Source organism: Phyllobates terribilis, unplaced genomic scaffold, assembly GCF_046119375.1.
Source record: "Phyllobates terribilis strain yellow unplaced genomic scaffold, ASM4611937v1 Scaffold_11__3_contigs__length_659146591, whole genome shotgun sequence".
NCBI lineage: Eukaryota > Metazoa > Chordata > Amphibia > Anura > Dendrobatidae > Phyllobates > Phyllobates terribilis.
In genome coordinates, this window is record NW_027362771.1 from 270,594,044 (window position 1) to 270,615,704 (window position 21,661).

General features: G+C 42.4%; 1 protein-coding gene across 6 annotated transcripts in view; it reads right to left on the reverse strand.

The window, feature by feature from the left end:
• Positions 1–21,661, reverse strand: part of PCLO (piccolo presynaptic cytomatrix protein) — a 522,320-nt gene that overhangs the window by 456,160 nt on the left and 44,499 nt on the right. For all 6 annotated transcript variants that reach the window (XM_073652324.1, XM_073652323.1, XM_073652325.1 and 3 more), the window contains exon 2: positions 13,602–14,847. In XM_073652324.1, coding sequence (XP_073508425.1) covers positions 13,602–14,847 — 1,246 coding nt within the window. The remainder of the gene's footprint in view (positions 1–13,601; positions 14,848–21,661) is intronic.

The window sequence follows — 21,661 nt, forward strand, 5'->3', positions numbered from 1 at the left end:
ACATAAGAGATTTCTTTCATTCTTCTTATTGTCATGTTTTTCTAGTGTTTTTACTTTTTGCAGGTTTCCAGTTTGGTCTACATTCGATTTGATGGACTACGTTGGACCGGCATGGGATCTATGTATTTAATAAAGTGGTAACAGAGGAGTGGTGCCAGGAATGTTTTTTTTTTTAAATAAAGCATTTTTATTTTTTAACACTTTATTACAGTATTAGTAATGTATCTGACAGACAAATTTCCACTACTATCACTGGGACTTGGTATCAGCTAGTGTTGTTTTTTGTCACTTAATGGCTGTTAGGGCTGTACTCCCTCCTATATTTCATTTTTACAATGTGCCTAAGAGATACCAGGCAGATTGTTGCTAGCTGCATGTCTGCTGTGCCCGATGCCGAGCTCTGCCGGCACAGACTCTTCAACTCTCCTCTGTTGGCAGGACGTGACTGCCGACGTCATGCTTATTGACAGCCGACTTCCCGATGCCTAACTGCGGTCAGTCGGTTGTCATTCAGCATGACATCACTTTTCACGCCCCAACAACAGAGCAGCCTGGAAGAAAAACAGCTGCTCTGCTGACGTGGAGCAGCTGAATCGTCGGCAGGAGCGGTCTATGACCGCTCGGAGCCGGAATCAGGTAGAACAGGCAGGTAGTTAGCAATTACCTGCCTGTTAGTTTTTGGACCCATAGTTAAAAAGATTCTGGATAACCTCTTTAACAATTCAAACACAGGTGTAATGGGAAGAGCTGAGTTACCCTCAGAATTGGACCATGCAATGTGACAAGCCAGCTCGGGATTGACTGCTGGTTGGTGTTTTAGGATGTGAAGGGACCAATATCCAGGGACCTTCCATCCTGGTAGTATCAGTTTGCTGCTGTCATTATTACCTTGGTTGGTTATTTTTGCTTTCTAATTATTCATTTATACAGAATTGAGCAGTCTGCATCCACTATGCTGTGACTATTTATTTTTGATAGATGCAGAAAAATAATTAGATTTGAGAGCCCTCAGTGGTTGATACCTTTTAATGGCTAACTGAAAAGATGGTAACAAGTTGCAAGCTTTCCAGACTACTCAGGTCTCTTCATCAGACATAGTATAAGGCTATGTGCACACGATGCAGAAATGCTCCGGATTTTTCCTGAGCGTTTCTGCATCTCCCCTGGCAGAAAAAAAGCATGTGGATTGCCAGGGACAAGCGGAAGTGAAGCGTTCTTCACATGCATTTCCGCATGCGGGTTGACAAGCGCTTTCCAAGCGATTTTAGCATCACTTGGAAAGTGCTTGTCAACTTGGTCACACAATAAAAAGTCCATGCAACCAGCATGGATTTATATAGTGTGACCGTAAAGAATGTTTAGAAATAAAAAAATAAATCTATACTTACCTTCCGATGGCCCCCGGAGACTTGCTTCCCTCCGATCTCCCTTGTCGGCAGATCGCGGTACACTGAAGGACCTCCCGACATCAGCGTCGTGTGACCCGTGACATGACTATGACGTCAGCGCAGGTCCTCCAGTCCATCGCGAGCTGCCGGCAAGTGAAGACAAGGAGACCGCGGGCCGTCAGAAGGTAAGTATAACATTTATTTTTTATTTTATTCTTTTTTTCACAGTTTCTATGGTACCCGGGTCTGCATACACATATATAGTGATGCGGAATCCATGAGTACCAATGCAAGTCAATGGCGGCGAAAACGCAGCACTTCCGCAAAATAATTGGTAGTGCTGCGTTTTTTTCCGCAATGATAATCCGCAGCAGAAATTTCAGCAGCATGTGCATAGCACATGCGGATTATCATTGGGGAACATGGCCGGCCTTCTACCATGCGTTTTTTAAGTGTTTCTGCAGCATTTTTGCCGCTGCAGAAACGCTTAAAAAACGCATCGTGGGCACACAGCCTTACACAAAATCTGAAGAGTCACATATTTCTACACAGCAAGACACAGAAATAATGCAATAGATGAGACAAGTGACGTAAAGCAGAAGTATTACTATAGGAGAGGGATAAACAGTTGTGGCCGTAAATATTGGAATAGTTCATAGAACCGGTGATCACCGGATAATAAATCTTTCACACTCCTTATCTATGAACTATTCCAATATTTACGGCCACAACTATTTATCCGTCTCCTATAGTAACAGTATATAAATATATATATATAGTAATAGTATAGTAATTTTATACAGAGATTTTCCTGACAACACTCGAGTATTTTCCTGTAGCAAAAACCAAACGTGTGAACATATCCATGGTCATCGGCATGGTTTAGTGCAGTACAGTATGGCTATGTTCACACATGTTGGGGTTTTTTTAACATCACAAATCTGCAGCAAAACTTATCTCTGGCAGGAAATCAGCTGAGTCAAAAATGCTGGTTTTGCTGCGTTTTTTTATGTATTTTTTTCACTGTCCTTCTGTCTCTATTTATGCATGTACGTAAAGTTCTGTGAAAAAAAAGAACCCCCTTCTATTTTGCAAAAAATACTGATGCAAATTTTGGTGCGTTTTTGATGCGTTTTTTTAGCCTTTTTTTCACCCCCCATTACTTCCTATGGGTGAAAAAACGCTGAAAAAACGCTGAAAGAAGTGACATGCTCTATTTTCCAAAAACACAACAAAGGCACAAAACACACAGCAAAAAAACAAAAAACAAAATGTGTGAACAGAGAATTCTGGTTTCTCATTGACTTTGCTGGTACTGAAAAACGCAGCTGAAAATTTGCATAAAAATCTGCAGCAAAAAACGCTGAAAAACCCAACATGTGTGAGCATAGCCTATTGCTTCATTTTATTTATTTATTTTGTTAAAGCAAAAAGTTAGTGTGGATCTACCCTAAAAAAGAAAGGATACACAATTACACACATGACACCCAAGCATCACAATTATTTACGACACAAGTGTTTGCCAAAATCTGCTCATCAGGCAATACATAATGTCCATAGAGAAGAGCACAACAAAGACACATATAACTATAAGTAGAAAAAAAGAACGCAGCCATACAGCGACTACTCCATTTTATAAAGATAATCTTATCTTTGGTGGTCTAATTAAACTCTCGACTGCTGGAAAAGACAGGACCTTTCTAAGCTAAACAATCCAACTTTCTACAGCTCTCCATGGCATCTCAATTACATTGTTTCCAATTACAAGAGCTATGTGAAATTGAACTGTATCTAGTCAGATGGATGGATAGTTTTACATTACCACCGAAAGGAACTATTCTATCCACTGCACCTTGGCTAACCTATAACTTCTTCAATATGGGCATTTAGAAGTGTTTTGTAGACATAAAATATACATTTTGTTTACCATGACTTTAGATAATTAATGTAATTTGAGGAAGTAATATATTTCTAGACTGCATTTATTAAAATTATTAGTATTTTTACAGAGTTGACAGCAGAACAATGAACCTATCCCTTCTATATAATCATGGATAAGTTCATTGTTTTATATACATGCCATGCTAGGCAGTTTTCTCTGCTATCATCTTATATGAAAGATGGTCACTTTCTATACACTAGGGTAGAGGCGGGCAAACTGCGACCCGTGGGCCGGACTGGAGTAACCAGAGGGCCGGATGTGGATGGAGACAGCCTAAGGGCTGAAACAGTGGCCCACGGGCCGCATCATGTACAGCTTTCACCAATCAGGATGTGCAACTGAGCCAGGAAACACGATGATATCACTTCCATGCATTTCCTGGACAGAGAGTCAGTGCACAGGAGACAGGAGCAGAACTCCGAGAGAACAGGAATGAGGTGGGTATGTGCTGTTGATTTCATGTGTATGGGATGTTTGCATGTATATAGGAGGCTATGTGGAGGCTCATACTGTATTTAGGGGGCTATGTGAGGGCTTATACTCTATAAAGAGGAGGGCTTATACTGTATAAAGAGAGGCTATGTTGGGACCCATACTATATATAGGAGGATATGTAGGGGCTCATTCTGTATTTAGGAAGCTATGTGTGGGCAATACTGTATATATGGGGTTATGCAGGGGCTCACACTATGTCTAGAGAGGCTATTTGGGGGCTCATACTGTATATAGGAGGCTTGTCTGGGCTCATACTATATGTAAAAGGCTATGTTGTGGCTCATACAGTATATAGGGGGCTATGTGTGGGCTCATACTGTATTTAATAGTCCATGTTGGGGCTCATACTGTATATAGTAAGGCTATGTGGGGGCTTATACTGTATCTAGGAGGCTATATGGGGGCTCATACAGTATATAGGGGGCTATGTGGGGCTCATACTACATACAAGGGGCTATGTGGAGGCTCATACTATATATATATAGGGGGCTTATACTGTATTTAATGGGCTATATTGGGGCTCATATTGTATATAATGAGGCTATGTGTGGTCTCATACTGTATCTAATAGGCTATGTGGGGGCTCATACTGTATATAAGGGGCTATGTGAGGGCTCATATTGTATATAGAGAGGTTATGTGAGTGCTCATATTGTATATAGAGAGGATCTCTACATATTCTTTTTAGAGAGACTATATGGGGGCTCATATTGTATATGGACAGTTAGGTGGGGGTCTCATAATCTATATAGAGAGGCTATGTGGGTGCTCACTCTGTATACAGGGGGCTATGTGGGTTCTCACACTGTATATATAGAGGCTATGTGGGGCTCATACTATATATAGAGGGGCTAAGTGGGGGCTTACATTGTATACAGGGGCCTATGTTGGGCTCATTCTGTATATAGAGGCTATGTGAGAGCTTACACTGTAAAAAGAGAGGCTATGTGAGGGCTCATACTGTATATAGGGGGCTAGCTATATGGGGGCTCATACTATACATGGGGCTGTGTGAAGAATCCTATTGTATATAAAGAGGCTATGTGGGGGATCATACTGTTTATAGGGAGTTATGTGAGAGCTCATATTGTATATAGAAAGGTTATGTGAGGGCTCATTGTATATACAGAGTCTATCTAGGGGTTCAAACTGCTCAAACATTCAAAAGGGGAAATGCAAAATCCGGGAACTTTAAGAAAGCTGATTTCATCAAATTAAGGGAAGAGCTTAATCGGGTAGATTGGGACCGTGTCATGGTAACTGGGAATACCGAACATAAATGGGCATGTTTAAGGAACTACTACTAGAATCCTGTAGAAAATTTATACCCTCTGGTAATAAAATGTTCAGGAATAAAAAGAAACCATTATGAATAAATAACACAGTGCAAAATTTAATAAGACAAAAACAATGGCCATTCAAAATCTTGAAGGCCGAGAATACAGAAATAGCATTTCAGGAGTATAAAGACCTAAATAAGAAATGTAAAAAAGAAATCAAACTAGCGAAGTTATCTACAGAAAAAAAATCGCCAGCAACATTAACCCCTTTACGACGTGGTGCATATTAGTACGCACCACATCGGTTCCCCCGCTTCAGCACTGAACCGGGCACATATCAGCTGATTTATACAGTTGACATGGGCCCACAACAGCCGCGGGTTGAATCGCGATCCACCCGCGGCTGTTAACCAGTTAAATGCCGCTGTCAATCTCTGACAGCGGCATTGAACATCGCCACGCCGGAAGTGCGGCATTAGCCACGCCTATCGGTGACCCCGTCACTTGATCGAGGGTCACCGATGGGTTGGCATGACAACCTGGGGTCTGCAACAGACCCCTGTGGTTGTCATGTCTAGATTACTATGAGCGCCGCGCAGTACTCGGCGCTCATAGCAAGTGAGCATTTCTGCTGCATACAGGCGATCTGCTCGTCCCCTGTATGTAGCAGAGGGGATCAGATAACTGCTGCTTCTAGTCTCCTATGGAGACTATTGAAGCAAGCAGAAGTGTAAAAAAATGTTTTTAAAGATATTAAAAAAATAAAAAATATATAAAAGTTTAAATCACCCCCCTTTCGGCCCATTCAAACTAAAACCATAAAAAAAAATCCCCACATACACATATTTGGTATCACCGCGTTCAGAATCGCCTGATCTATCAATATAAAAAAAGAATCCGATCGGTAAACGGCGTAACGAGAAAAAAATTCTAAACGCCAGAATTACGTTTTTTTGGTCGCAGCAACATTGCAATAAAATGCAATAACGGGCGATCAAAACATCAGATCTACCCCAAAATGGTATCAATAAAACCGTCAGCTAGGCGTGCAAAAAATAAGCCCTCACCTGGCCCTAGATCCCAAAAATGGAGATGCTACAGGTCTTGGAAAATGGTGACTTTTTTTTTTTTTAGCAAACTTTGGCTTCTTTTTTCACCACTTAAATAAAAAAGAACCTATACATGTTTGGTGTCTACAAATTCGTATTGACCTGGAGAATAATAAAGGCAGGTCAGTTTTAGCATTCAATGAACGTAGTAAAAAAAACAAAAACTTTTTTTGCAATTTCACCGCACTTGGAATTTTTTTTCACATTTTCCAGTACACGATATGGTAAAATCAGTGATGGCATTTAAAAGTACAACTCGTCCCACAAAAAAAAAAGCCCTCACATGGCCATATTGACGAAAAATAAAATAGTTATGGCTCTGGGAACAAGGGGAGCAAAAAACGAAAACGCAAAAACGGAAAATGCTCCGGTCATTAAGGGGTTAAACTAAATCCCAAAAATGTTTATAAATACATCAATGCGAAAAAGAAAAAAACAGATGGTATTGGCCCCTTAAAAGATGATAATAACAAGATAATTATGGAGGACAAAGAAAAGGCTGAGATATTAAACAGGCACTTTTCATCCATGTTCACCAAAGAACTGTATGTTCCAGGGATTTTTCATCAAGGCAAAAATCAAAGTTTACCACCTCATATAACTAGTTTAACACAAAAAGAAGTGGGCCTGCATCTGAGCAAATTAAACTGACAAATCCCCCGGCCCAGATGGTATTCATCCATGGATACTGAGGGAATTGAGCTCAGTAATTGACAGACTGCTGTATCTCATATTCTTAGACTCTCTTATAGCAGGGTTGGTGCCACAGGATTGGAGGATAGCCAATGTGGTACCGATATTTAAGAAAGGTAAGAAGGTGGATCCAGGTAACTACCGTCCGGTAAGTCTGACATCAGTAGTGTGCAAAGTTTCTAAGGGCATCATAAGAGATGACCTGCAGAGTTATATCACAGAGAATAATATAATAAATGATAATCAGCATGGATTCATGAAAAATAGGTCGTGTCTAACCAACATGTTGGGGTTCTATGAGGAGGTGAGTGCAAATCTGGATGTTGGTGATTTATCTGGACTTTGTAAAGGCATTTGATACTGTACCACATAGCAGCCTTATACTGAAGCTACAGAAGCAAGGACTTGGGGGAACTATATACAGATGGGTAAGGAATTGGCTAAATGATAGGAAACAAAGGGTCGTCATAAATGGTAAATTCTCTAAATGGGACATAGTTAGCAGTGGGGTGCCGCAGGGATCTGTGCTAGGACCGATTCTTTTTAACCTCTTTATTAACGACTTTGGGGATGTGATTGAGAATAAAGTGTCAGTCTTTACTGATGACACCAAACTATGTAGGATATTAAAATCTGATCTTGACATTACGATATTGCAGAACGATCTGAATAAGATGACTGAATGGGCAAACACTTGGAAGAGGTTTAATGTAGATAAATGTAGAGTAATGCACCTAGGACGGAGTAATCCAATTGCTGCATACACATTAAAAGAGATAGTAATGGCAGATACTATAACAGCGTTCAAAAAAGGGCCTGACGATTTCGTCAATATACATAACATTGTGGGTTATAGTTAATTTAGTGACAAAATGTATAATTGATGGATCTAGATCTTTATTCAACCTATGTAACTACCGTATTTTTCAGACTATAAGACGCACCGGACCATAAGACGCACCCAGGTTTTAGATGTGGAAAATAGGGGTGAAAAACTTTTGAAGCAAAACATGTGGTAAAATATTTTTGATGAGAGAAAAGGTTTTCCTGGCACCATTTGCTTCTGGATTGGGAAGTGAGTGGTGCTGATATCCGGCCAGCAAGCCTGCCAAGACACCTGCATAATAGCTACCAATCATGCACCGGTCCTGTCAGGTATCTGTAGACGTGATGTCATGTCAGGTATCTGTAGACGTGATGTCCTCACACTGCTCACCTGCCAATGCGGAAGTGCCGTAAGCAGCACGAACAAACACTTTACAGGGAATGTGACAGCTGATACATGCTGCCTGATCCATGGGTGGCATGCATCAGACACTGGATGTACAACCTAAGGCAGATACCCTCTGTTTACCTCTGAAAAGCTGCGGCAGAGGAAAATAAACGGCACTTTGGCTTCTCCTCTCCTGCTGTCAATGACTGACAAGTCTCTTCCTGTGCAGGCACGCAGGAAGAAAATTGTCCTTCAATGGGAGCAGACGGGGAGAAGCCACTGGGGACCCACCAGTCGACTAGTCTCCAGTGCGGCTCGGTCCCTGTGGCTTTTAAAGTACCGTACCGTATGTTTTTTTTTGAAACGCCGAAAAACATACGTGGCTGAAGTCATACAGCCAGCACCTGATATATGCTGCCCGATCCATAGGCACTTGTATCAGGTGCTGGCTGCATGACTTCAGCCACGTCCTCTTTAAGATCCCATAGGTATCATTTATGTCAAGTGGTTGCCTTTGAGGAGAACTATAACTCCTGGCATGTCCTGCAGCTCCTTTGGCATGCTGGGAGTTATAGTTCACCACATTTATGTCATGTGGTTTCCCTGAGAACTATAATTCCTAGCATGTCCTGCAGCTCCTATGGCATGCTGAGAGTTATAGTTCACCACATTTATGTCATGTGGTTGCTCTGAGGAGAACTATAACCCCTAGCCTGTTCTGCTGCTTCTATGGCATGCTGGGAGTTATAGTTCACCACATTGATGTCATGTGGTTTCTCTGAGGAGAACTATAACTCCTAGCATGTCCTGCAGCTCCTATGGCATGCTGGGAGTTATATTTCACCACAGTGGTATAGTGTTTTACCATATGTGCTTTTTTAACTTAAACTACAGGGTATGTAGCTGTTATAATGCTTACTGTGGTGTGGGGAGGCGGCAGCGATGGAGCGTCAGGAAGAGGGATCACACAGCGATGGAGCGTCAGGAAGAGGGATCACACAGCGATGAAGCGTCAGGAAGAGGGATCACACAGCAATGGAGCAGCAGGAACAGGGATCACACAGCGATGGAGTGGCAGGAAGAGGGATCACACAGCAATGGAGCGTCAGGAAGAGGGATCACATAGCGATGGAGCGTCAGGAAGAGGGATCACACAGCGATGGAGCGTCAGGAAGAGGGATCACACAGCGATGAAGCGTCAGGAAGAGGGATCACACAGCAATGGAGCAGCAGGAAGAGGGATCACACAGCGATGGAGTGGCAGGAAGAGGGATCACACAGCAATGGAGCGTCAGGAAGAGGGATCACACAGCGATGGAGCATCAGAAAGAGGGATCACACAGCGGTGGAGCGGCAGGAAGAGGGATCACACAGCGATGGAGCAGCAGGAAGAGGGATCACGCAGCGATGGAGCGGCAGGAAGAGGGATCACACAGCGATGGTGCGGCAGGAAGAGGGATCACACAGCAATGGAGAGTCAGGAAGAGGGATCACACAGCGATGGAGCGGCAGGAAGAGGGATCACACAGCAATGGAGCAGCAGGAAGAGGGATCACACAGCGATGGAGCGGCAGGAAGAGGCATCACACAGCGATGGAGCGGCAGGAAGAGGGATCACACAACGATGGAGCGTCAGGAAGAGGGATCACACAGCAATGGAGCGGCAGGAAGAGGGATCACACAGCGATGAAGCGGCAGGAAGAGGGATCACATAGCAATGCAGCGGAAGGAAGAGGGATCACACAGCGATGGAGCGGCAGGAAGAGGGATCACACAGCGGTGGAGCGTCAGGAAGAGGGATCACACAGCAATGGAGCGGCAGGAAGAGGGATCACACAGCGATGAAGCGGCAGGAAGAGGGATCACACAGCGATTGAGCATCAGGAAGAGGGATCACAGCAATGGAGCGGCAGGAAGAGGGATCACACAGCGATGGAGCAGCAGGAAGAGGGATCACACAGCGGTGGAGCGGCAGGAAGAGGGATCACACAGCGATGGAGCAGCAGGAAGCGGGATCACACAGCGATGGAGCGGCAGGAAGAGTGATCACACAGCGATGGAGCAGCAGGAAGAGGGATCACACAACGATGGAGCGTCAGGAAGAGGGATCACACAGCCATGGAGCGACAGGAAGAGGGATCACACAGCGATGAAGCGGCAGGAAGAGGGATCACATAGCGATGAAGCGGCAGGAAGAGGGATCACACAGCGACTGAGCGTCAGGAAGAAGGATCACAGCAATGGAGTGGCAGGAAGAGGGATCACACAGCGATGGAGCAGCAGGAAGAGGGATCACATAGCGATGAAGCGGCAGGAAGAGGGATCACACAGCAAAGGAGCGGCAGGAAGAGGGATCACACAGTGATGAAGCGGCAGGAAGAGGGATCACACAGCGATGGAGCGGCAGGAAGAGGCATCACACAGCGATGGAGCGGCAGAAAGAGGGATCACACAGCAATGGAGCGGCAGGAAGAGGGATCACACAGCGATGGAGCGGCAGGAAGAGGGATCACACAGCAATGGAGCGGCAGGAAGAGGGATCACACAGCGATGGAGCGGCAGGAAGAGGGATCACACAGCAATGGAGCGGCAGGAAGAGAGATCACACAACGATGGAGCGTCAGGAAGAGGGATCACACAGCAATGGAGCGGCAGGAAGAGGGATCACACAGCGATGAAGCGGTAGGAAGAGGGATCACATAGCGATGAAGCGGCAGGAAGAGGGATCACACAGCAATGGAGCGGCAGGAAGACGGATCACACAGTGATTGAGCTGCAGGAAGAGGGATCACACAGCGATGGAGCGACAGGAAGAGGGATCACACAGCGATTGAGCTGCAGGAAGAGGGATCACACAGCGATTGAGCGTCAGGAAGAGGGATCACACAGCAATGGAGGGGCAGGAAGAGGGATCACACAGCGATGGAGCGGCAGGAAGAGGGATCACATAGCGATGAAGCGGCAGGAAGAGGGATCACACAGCAATGGAGCGGCAGGAAGAGGGATCACACAGCGATGAAGCGGCAGGAAGAGGGATCACATAGCGATGAACCGGCAGGAAGAGGGATCACAAAGGGATAGAGCGGCAGGAAGAGGGATCACACAGCGATGGAGCGGCAGGAAGAGGGATCACACAGCGATTGAGCGGCAGGAAGAGGGATCACACAGCGATTGAGCTGCAGGAAGAGGGATCACACAGCGATTGAGCTGCAGGAAAAGGAATCACACAGCGATGGAGCGGCAGGAAGAGGGATCACACAGCGATGGAGCGGCAAGAAGAGGGATCACACAGCAATGGAGCACGGTCGCACGGCACGGAGTAGAGCCGCACGGAAGGAAGAAGGGTCACACAGCAGGGATAGGTGGAGCCGTCATGAATTCACAAAAGCCGCGTTAGACACTGACAGGAGGAAGTGGGGGGTCTCCCGACCAGATCATGTGTTGCAGAGACGTTACAAAGAGGCAACACAGAACAGCACAATGCGCAGTGTCCCCGGCTCTGCCTCTTTGCAACGTCACTGCAGCACGTGATCTGGACTGGAGATCACCCACTTCCTCCTGTCTAATGCTGCTTTAGTGAATTCATGGCGGCGCCGCTGATCCCTGCTGTGTGACCCTTCTTCCTGCCGTGCGACCCCGTTCCTTGTCGTGCGACCGCGCTCCATCGCTGCCAACACCTCCCCACACCACAGTAAGCATTATAATAGCCACATTCAGACTATAAGACGCATCCCCTTTTTTTCCCCCAAATTTGGGGGGGAGTCCGTCTTATTGTCCGAAAAATACGGTATGTAATTATATAGAGGGCTAGGTGGGTGGCAAATACTGCATAAAGGGGGCTAAGTGAGCGCTCATATTGTATGTAGAAAGACTATGTGGGGGCTCATACCGTATATGGAGGGTTAGATGGGGGTCTCATACTCTATACAGAGAGGCTATGTGGGTGCTCACACTGTATAAAAGGGGTTATGTGGGGGCTCATATTGTATATGGAGGGGCTAAGTGGGGGATCACATTGTATACAGGGGGCTATGTGGGGGCCCATACTGTATATAGAGGGGCTGTGTGAGGGCTCAGACAGTATATAGGGGAATATCAGCAAACTGAATTCTGCTCAATATTAAGTGATACAATTAATATTGATATAAAATAATTATAATTAATACGTTAATATTCATAATGAGCAGAATTAATTTCAACCTATTGGTTTAACCCTCCACAACAGTCATGGTCTCTCATGTGGCCCAGTGGGAAAATGAATTGCCCACCCCCGCATGGTATAAGTTGCAATCTTCCCAACCCATACATTAGGCAGTCCAATCTGACATGCCTTTGTACAAAAATTGGTGGCGTATCTTATTTTAGAAAATGCACTGATAGCAAAGACATCCAAGCCACTGTCTCTAGGAAATCACCAGGGGAAGCAGGTTATGTCTTCTACCTGATAAAGTGTATACATTCCAAATATCAGTTAATAGTGGGATATTGTGGTATGTGAAATCTGCATTGGTTAGGTAAATAGCACATTTCTTGCATCAGGCTTTAGGACATCCAATCTATGCTTCTAAATGTGCATAGGATATAGAGTATAATGCTTGCAGTGATTTTTATTCCATCTTTTAATGGGATATAAGAACATAGTATCGAAATATATTATTGCATTATTCACATGGAGATTATGCTCAATCCTTTATCTGGCTGTAATATATAGAGAAAACTCTGCTGGTGAACCGGTCTCAATATACAATAGCAGAAAAAATAAGTATTAATTGGGCTCCAAAAAGGGCACACAGACCAGAATTCCTATTAGAAGTAACTAAGCTTCATATATACAGTACTGTGCTTTCATATAGAGAACCATCACCCTCATGCTGAAGACCTTCATTTTTACTGGGTCTTTACCCAGCAGAATATTATAGTGATGTCTGGGCCTCATCACCGGTTGTACCCCTAACACTTGACCAGCGAGGGCAGCCTCACAGTGGAGAAGCATGCCTTAGATCAAAGGGGACTGAACCTAACCAGCTGATTACCAAACCGTATGGGAACTTCTCAGCTTTCCCTACACAGCTGGTGTTGGGGAAAGAAAAGAATTTGTCAAGCTGAATTGTAACTTCTGACCCTTTTGTTTCCCTCATAGATAAGTTGCTACCAGAGGTGTTTGGCTGCAGTTTACTCCACTGTATACATTGAAAAAAATGTATATGGGAGGGGGGACAGATAGATGGCGGCCATAATTGGTTTGCAGTAAACCCACAAGGCTGGGCAAACATATCATGTAGTTTTTTTTTATGTATCCTTCTGATGAGTAAACTTGTTGGTACATCGTTATATTTATTCGAAGGTGAATTTAAAGAAAAATGGTCGCCAGCAGTAAAATTTTTCACTTTTGGTCTTTGTTCACACAGTGCAGTTTTGGTGTATATAACTAAAACCAGAGCCAAATTACACACAACACTACACAGAATAATCTAGACTTACCTCCGTTATATGTGGGTTAGGATTAAAGCCACACATGCTGCATACAGTAATTTTACACTGGGTGCATGTATTATAATTAGGCTTTTTATTTCCGTCCAACATAAGTTCCGTTGTTTTACACAGAGGACACATATCCTTTGTGCCGGCTTTGGATACTTTCTGTGAAGTATCTTGTTGTGTTTTAATAGATTCTGTCCTCTGGTCTTTTAAAGGCTGTGGCTGTGCAGCAGGCACTGATTTTCCTGGTACCGGCACGGGCTGTTTAGTACCACCAAATGGTGTAACTTCTGGCTTCTGCGTTACTTGCTTTGTACTTGTTGCGGGCAAAGCCTGCTGTGGGTGTCCTTGAGTTTTTGAAGGACTTGACTGTTTTATAGGTGATGATTGATGCAGAGGAGCTTTAGCAGTCCCAGTTTGCTGTGGTTGTGGCATTTTAGAACTAGGTTGTTCTTGGAAAGGTTGTTTGGCAGTAACGGTGGGTTGTGTGGACAGTTTTTCTCGTTCAGATGTTTTGGACGGTATTGAAGATCCTGGAGGCGGAAAGCTCTGCTTATCCATAGTGGATGGTATTGGTCTAGCAGAGATATCATGTTTCATTGGTTCTTTTTTAGATTCTTGTCCATGGGGTAATGAGGTAGTATGTTTTGGCTCTTGAACTAAGGGTTTTGTGGAGTTTGCAGATCCAGGCAATGGTTCTTTGGGGTTAGGGGTTTGGGGAAGTGATTTTGTGGCAGTTGATGGTTGCATTGATGTCCTTGCAGGGCTCTGTTGTAAGGATGCTGGCTTAATCTCAGACTGCTGTTGTGCAGATTTCATATGTGGTTGTTGAGTTGATAAAGGGGCTTTAGCATGTCCTTGTTGATGTTGCATTTGAGGTGAAGCTCTATGAATGCTTTTAGGATCTTCTTTATTTTCTTGCTCTTTTTCCATTTGTTGCTTTAACAGATCTTCTTTAGAATCACTTTTTGCATCAAAAGGATTAAATTTGTTAACAACAGAAGAGACCATATTCATCGGATTACTTTCTGCAAGAAAGCCACTCATTATGCCAGTTTTTTGCTCTTCTTTAATGTCAGGTTTAGATTTAGGTTCTCTCAAACTCATAGCTGAAGGACTTCTGCCAGGTGGTTTTGTTTCTGTTTTGAATGCATCTACTGTTCTACTTTTACTTAGACCAGTTGGCCCTGGATCAGGAGGTTTACTTGGATGTCTTGGAGATTGAGACAGATCATTGGTTGGATTTTTGCTGTAACCAAAAAATAAAAAGGATGTATAAATATTGAGAAGAAAAATTTCACAAGTACTCTTCATTAAATGGTTTCCCTACACATTGTTGAACATGGCTACAACCAAAACACAAAACACATAGAAAATATTCATATATATATCCACAGCTATCAGCTTATTGCCTAGGGAACATGTAGGTGACCTGGCTTTTCTCCTTCAGTGGCAGAAAATTGGGTAGCCATTAGGGATGATCGAACTGACTCGCAGAATTCTGGCAGGGCTTTCTGCAAGCGGCCATGGAATACTGACCTAGCAGCTGGACCAGGGTCCTGCCAATATATTTGCTCATCTCTAGTATATTGTTACTCAGTTTCCTCATAAGAAAGAATTAGTCTTTACAGGGGCTTTCTACTGTAGCTATGCACGAACCTGTGATAGGTGCCCCTCTCAATGGCATCTAATTGCAACAACAAGGAATATGGATAGAGATTGTCCGGTTGGGAGGAACCCTCAGATGTCCAAACAATAATTGGCAATATTTAATATGCACATATAACAGAGTCTCTTATTTGTCACTCATTTCTCTGGTCATTGTTTCTGAGTAGACTACAAAGCATTCATTTCAGGCATAAAACAAATCTTTCCATTACTCATTTTGCATGCATAATTTACCTTTATTGTATGCCTAGCTTTGAGTTTTCAATTACTAAATATTCTGTATGCTTTTAATGCTCAAATAATGTTTCAAATAGTATTCCTCCCATCAATATCTAATATGTTTTGGGATAGTTTTTGTGTCATATTGGTTACAATATATCCATAAATACTGCATTAATACGGAGTACAAGTTTTAGGCAGGTGTGGAAAAAATCATTTACTTTTATCAGATAACAAAAAGCAAAGGGAATGAACAAAAGAGAAATTTAAGTCAAATCAAAATGTCTTTAAAACAGATTCAAAACAACAATTCTCGGCAGTGAGATCACTCCAAAGATCTTGAAGAATAACCACAGATCCTGTGTGGATGTACAGTACAGACCAAAAGTTTGGACACACCTTCTAATTTAATGATTTTTCTGTATTTTCATGAGTTTGAAAATTGTACATTCACACTGAAGGCATCAAAACTATGAATTAACACATGTGGAATTATATACTTAACAAAAAAGTGTGAAACAACTGAAAATACGTCTAATATTCTAGGTTCTTCAAAGTAGCCACCTTTTGCTTTGATGACTGCTTTGCACACTCTTGGCATTCTCTTGATGAGCTTCAAGAGGTAGTCATCGGAAATAGTTTTCACTTCACAGGTGTGCCCTGTCAGGTTTAATAAGTGGGATTTCTTGTCTTATAAATGGGGTTGGGACCATCAGTTGTGTTGTGCAAAAGTCAGTTGGATACACAGCTGATAGTCCTACTGAATAGACTGTTATAATTTGTATTATGGCAAGAAAAAAAGCAGCTAAGTAAAGAAAAACGAGTGGCCATCATTACTTTAAGAAATGAAGGTCAGTCAGTCCGAAAAATTGGGCAAACTTTGAAAATGTCCCCAAGTGCAGTTGCAAAAACCATCAAGCGCTACAAAGAAACTGGCTCACATGAGGAAAGCACCAGGAAAGGAAGACCAAGAGTCACCTCAGCTTCTGAGGATAAGTTTATCTGAGTCACCAGCCTCAGAAATCGCAGGTTAACAGCAGCTCAGATTAGAGACCAGGTCAATGCCACACAGAGTTCTAGCAGCAGACACATCTCTACAACAACTGTTAAGAGGAGACTTTGTGCAGCAGGCCTTCATCGTCAAATAGCTGCTAGGAAACCACTGCTAAGGACAGGCAACCAGCAGAAGAGACTTGTTTGGGATAAATAACACAAGGAATGGTCATTAGACCAGTGGAAATCTGTGCTTTGGTCTGATGAGTCCAAATTTGAGATCTTTGGTTCCAACCACCGTGTCTTTGTGCGACGCAGAAAAGGTGAACGGATGAACTCTACATGCCTGGTTCCCACCATGAAGCATGGAGGAGGAGGTGTGATGGTGTGGGGGTGCTTTGCTGGTGACACTGTTGGGGATTTATTCAAAATTGAAGGCATACTGAACCAGCATGGCTACCACAGCATTTTGCAGCGGCATGCTATTCCATTCGGTTTGCGTTTAGTTGGACTATCATTTATTTTTCAACAGGACAATGACCCCAAACACACCTCCAGGCTGTGAAAGGGCTATTTGACCAAGAAGGAGAGTGATGGGGTGCTACGCCACATGACATGGCCTTCACAGTCACCAGACCTGAACCCAATCGAGATGGTTTGGGGTGAGCTGGACCGCAGAGTGACGGCAAAAGGGCCAACAAGTACAAAGCATCTCTGGGAACTCCTTCAAGATTGTTGGAAGACCATTTCCGGTGACTACCTCTTGAAGCTCATCAAGAGAATTCCAAGAGTGTGCAAAGCAGTCATCAAAGCAAAAGGAGGCTACTTTGAAGAACCTAGAATATAAGACATATTTTCAGTTGTTTCACAATTTTTTGTTAAGTATATAATTCCACATGTGTTAATTCATAGTTTTGATGCCTTCAGTGTGAATGTACAATTTTCATAGTCATGAAAATACAGAAAAATCTTTGAATGAGAAGGTGTGTCCAAACTTTTGGTCTGTACTGTATATTTGCACAAATCCTTCTATATTTTCATGTAATGCCAGACAGACTCGATAATGTTAAGATAAGGACTCTGTGGAGGCCATATCATCACTTCCAGGACCCCTTGTTCTTTCTTATGTGGAAGATAGTTATGACATTGGCTGAATGTTTGTAGTCACTGTTCTGCTGCAAAATAAATTTGGAGCTAATCAGACACCTCCCTGATGGTATCACCCGTGCTTAGTTCTCCAAGATGTTTGGAACAACCTCCCTGTTGAGTTCCTTCAAAAACTGTGTATCAGTCTACCTAGAAGAATTGATTCTCTGATGCTTTTTTGAAGACAAAGGGCGGTCACATTAAATAATGATTTGATTTAGATTACTCTCTTATTCACTTGCTTTGCATTTTGATAATTGATAAAAATAAACTATCAACACTTCTGTTTTTGAAAAATATGTTGCTCTGCTGCAATTTTAAGTTCAAGCCGTGTTTGCTCTTGGAGGAGTAAGTACTCAAAATGCCAAAAGTGCACCAAATCATCATCATTTACATTTGAATTAAAATGTACAATGCTAGTAAGATCTTTATAGGTGCTATATTCCCTATACCCCCAATAATTTGGGGGTAACAGACTCTTTTTTAGACTCTTGGGGGTGACAGACTCCATTGTTTCAAAGTGTTGCACAATGTTTGATACTTTTTTTGCATCTTTAGTTGTTAGTCTTTAGTTTAGAACTGATTTTCCACCTTTTAAGTCACCCTTATAATGGCATGATTTTGCATAATGCTGTGTGCTATTTTTTTAAAAAATCACTTGTCATAAATACGGCTGAAACTGTATTAAAGGGGCTGTCCACTACTCGAACAACCCCGTCTCAATCATTATGTTCCCCTCTTAAAAAATAATAACACCTATAGTCACCTCCAGTGTGGGCACCATCCAGCAATGTCGGCACTGGCTCATTGTTATATCATGCGATTACTGTGGCCGATCTGAGGCAGCTTGACTCTCCCCTCCATTGAACATAAATGACATCCGTAGGAAGTCAGTGCTATGGCTGTGCTCTCACTTCCTCCAGATGTCTGATTTGTCTGAAGGAGGGGAGAGTCAAGTAGCCACTGATTGGCTGCAGGGCTTGCATGACATAACAATGCCACACTAACCCTGGGAGAGCCCATGTAGACAATGATCGAATGGGACTTGTACATTGTGATCGGTAAGGGGTTGTGATTGAGTAGTGGACAACCCCTTTAATGCCCGAGACCCAACTCTTGCAAAAATCTATAAAAAATTATAGACTTTCCAAAGAATGCTTAGAAAATGGCACACAGCTTCTACACGTGTCTAAAAACTACAGCTATCACGGAATGTGGCAAAATTCTGGTGAAAAACATAACGTAAAGTTTCCTGCTTGTCTTGATCTCATATATCAGAGCATTTACAAAGATTATCTCTGACTCCAGACTGTGCATTACGCAGACAACCTATTAATGTCAATTCGTATTGTACAATGCTTCAGTCCTCCACAGACCATGGCTGATCCCTGGGGACCAAACAGTTTATTAACAAGGGACCATGTCTAAAGTATACAACTCATTTTGATTAGTGGAAGTGGATGTGAATATTCCATTGATAAACATTGGGGCACACAGATCAAAAGCCAAAAATGGTGACACTGTCAATGACAACTAATCAGTTGCCTTTTATAAGAAAAATCAATTTTTTGACACAAGAACCTATTTCATAATAACTGTATAATTAGATGTGACTAATTTGTATAACTGTATAACCAATCAACCATTAGTTCTTGTGATTAATTTATTGAATATATACCATGTGCCATTACAGAAACATTTCTATTTAGACTCAGTTATTTACCCCAAGTTTTAGTTTATTGAACTACTGAAAAATTAAAGGCATTACTGACTAAAATTGCAACACATAGCTATCTATCAGAAACACCAATGAATTCAATTAATCTTGAAACATTCAACACATTGCCGACGTTTCTAAAAAGACTTCATTTGCTGCGCCTCGTCGTCACATACAGCAATAGTGATTTCTTTATCAGCAACAAGCACATGTCCGGCCAAGTCAAAGTCTAAACGATTTGCATTAAATGAACATTTAATCCAGCCTGTAAACTCCTAACTCAACAAGACAAAAAAACAAACCGTTTACACTTTTGTCTACCTCCCGTTATACGTAAAAAATACAAAATCGGGTAAAGCTATTTATTCTCCCATATATTCCACCAGCTCTTCTTTTCTTACAAGGCATGATATGTCACATGAACACAGCAATCAATCACCTCCATCCATGGTGATCTGTCGTTTATAGTGAAGTCAGTTCAGGCGGTGTTGATTTGTTGTCAAGTCATGCATTGACCTTGTGAATGATATTTGTGCAAAAATGAAAAGACCAGTGGTGTGGGAATAGGCACTAATATACGGAAAACATTATAACTAATAATTTGGTCTAGATGGATGTTATTCTAAAAGGCCATGTAGATTTTATAAACCTTTTTTATTGCTACCGAATCTAAAATACAAAAAAGAAAATGTCAAATTTTCTACCATGTGTCATATACAGCTCTGATGCACATGTCTCCTTGACTAACCCTTTAAATGGGTTGTCCACTACTTGGACACTACCCACCTCCGCTGCCGATGCCGTTCCTGCGACGTCGGCACCTGGTCTCGTGGGACTCACATGACATTGTTATGCCACTTGAGACTTGCAACCAATCAATGGCTGCTTTAACTTCACTTTCTTTGAATGAAACTGAGGCTCGGAAGAAGTGAGAGCTAATTTTGCTTTCTCACTTCCCCAGGATGTCAGTTATGTCCAAAGGAAGCGAAAGTGAAGTGGATGTTTATTAGCTGGAGGGCTCAAGTGGCATAATAATGTCAAGCAAGCCTCTGGAGACCAGGCGCCGACGTCACCGGAAGTGAGTATAGGCTATTTTTATTTTATATGGGGGAATATGGCAATAAAGAAGGGGTTGTCTGATCCATTTAAGGATCAGAGAATTTTTCATTTTTATGCTTTCATTTTTTCCTCCCCTTCTTCCAAGAGCCATAACTTTTTATTTTCCTCTCAGCACAGACATATGAGGGCTTGTTTATGTGGAACAAGCTGTAGTTTTAAATGACACCATTCATTTTTGCATGTACAGAAAAACGGGAACAAAAATCCAAATGGGATGAAATGGTTCACAAAATGCAAATCTGCAACTGGTTCTTGGGTTTTGTTTTTACAACATTCATTTTTTAGTAAAAATGACCTGGAAACATGAATGTCCAGGTCAGTGTGATTACGGTGATATCAAACTCGCATCCATTTTTTTTCTATTTTAGTGATGAAAAGAATTCAGAATTTCGCAAAGAATTTTCGGAGAACTGTAACTTTTTTATTTTTCTGTTGATGGAAAAGAATGAGTGTTTGCTTATTGCAGAGTCAGCTCGTTATTATTCATACTACTTTAGAGTACATACAACATTTTTATTGCTTTTTAATTCATTTTTTATGAAAATGAGGCGACAAAGAAAACCACAATACAGGCATTTTGATTTTTTTCTTCTAATGATGTTTACCGTAGGGAGTTAAATAATTCTATATTTTGCTAAATCAAACTTTTATGGACACAGCAATACCAAAGATGTTTCTATTTTCATTTTTTTCCCTTGTTTGAATTTTTACATTTTTTTAATACAATCTTGTAGTCACCTTATGTAACTTGAACCTTTGATAGTTTGATCGTTTTCACTATAAAGTGAACATAATGATTTCCTATCGAGCTCAACCTATAGCTGATATTCATATGAGTACCAAGTTGGCAGTGACGGGAGCCTGCCATGTTAACCCATTGGTCCAATGTGAGGGCCAATGTGACCCGATTTGTGTGAGCACCAGCGTTCTTACATTCCCCTGTCGAAGAATAGCAGAGGCATCAAAATAGTTAACAGCCGCGGCCAGAACCCTGCACCAGAAACAGCTGTGAAAGACAGATGCCGGCAAAGCAATATAGCCAATATGGAGGATGTGGAGGGTGCTCAGCTCCTAAGACCTCTTCACACATGCAGACCCCTTACCAGGACGTTGGTTACCGTCCTAATGAAAAAGGGATTGAAGACATTACATAAACTCACTATCATTTGGTAATCATGTGCAACTCTCTACCATTCTTTCT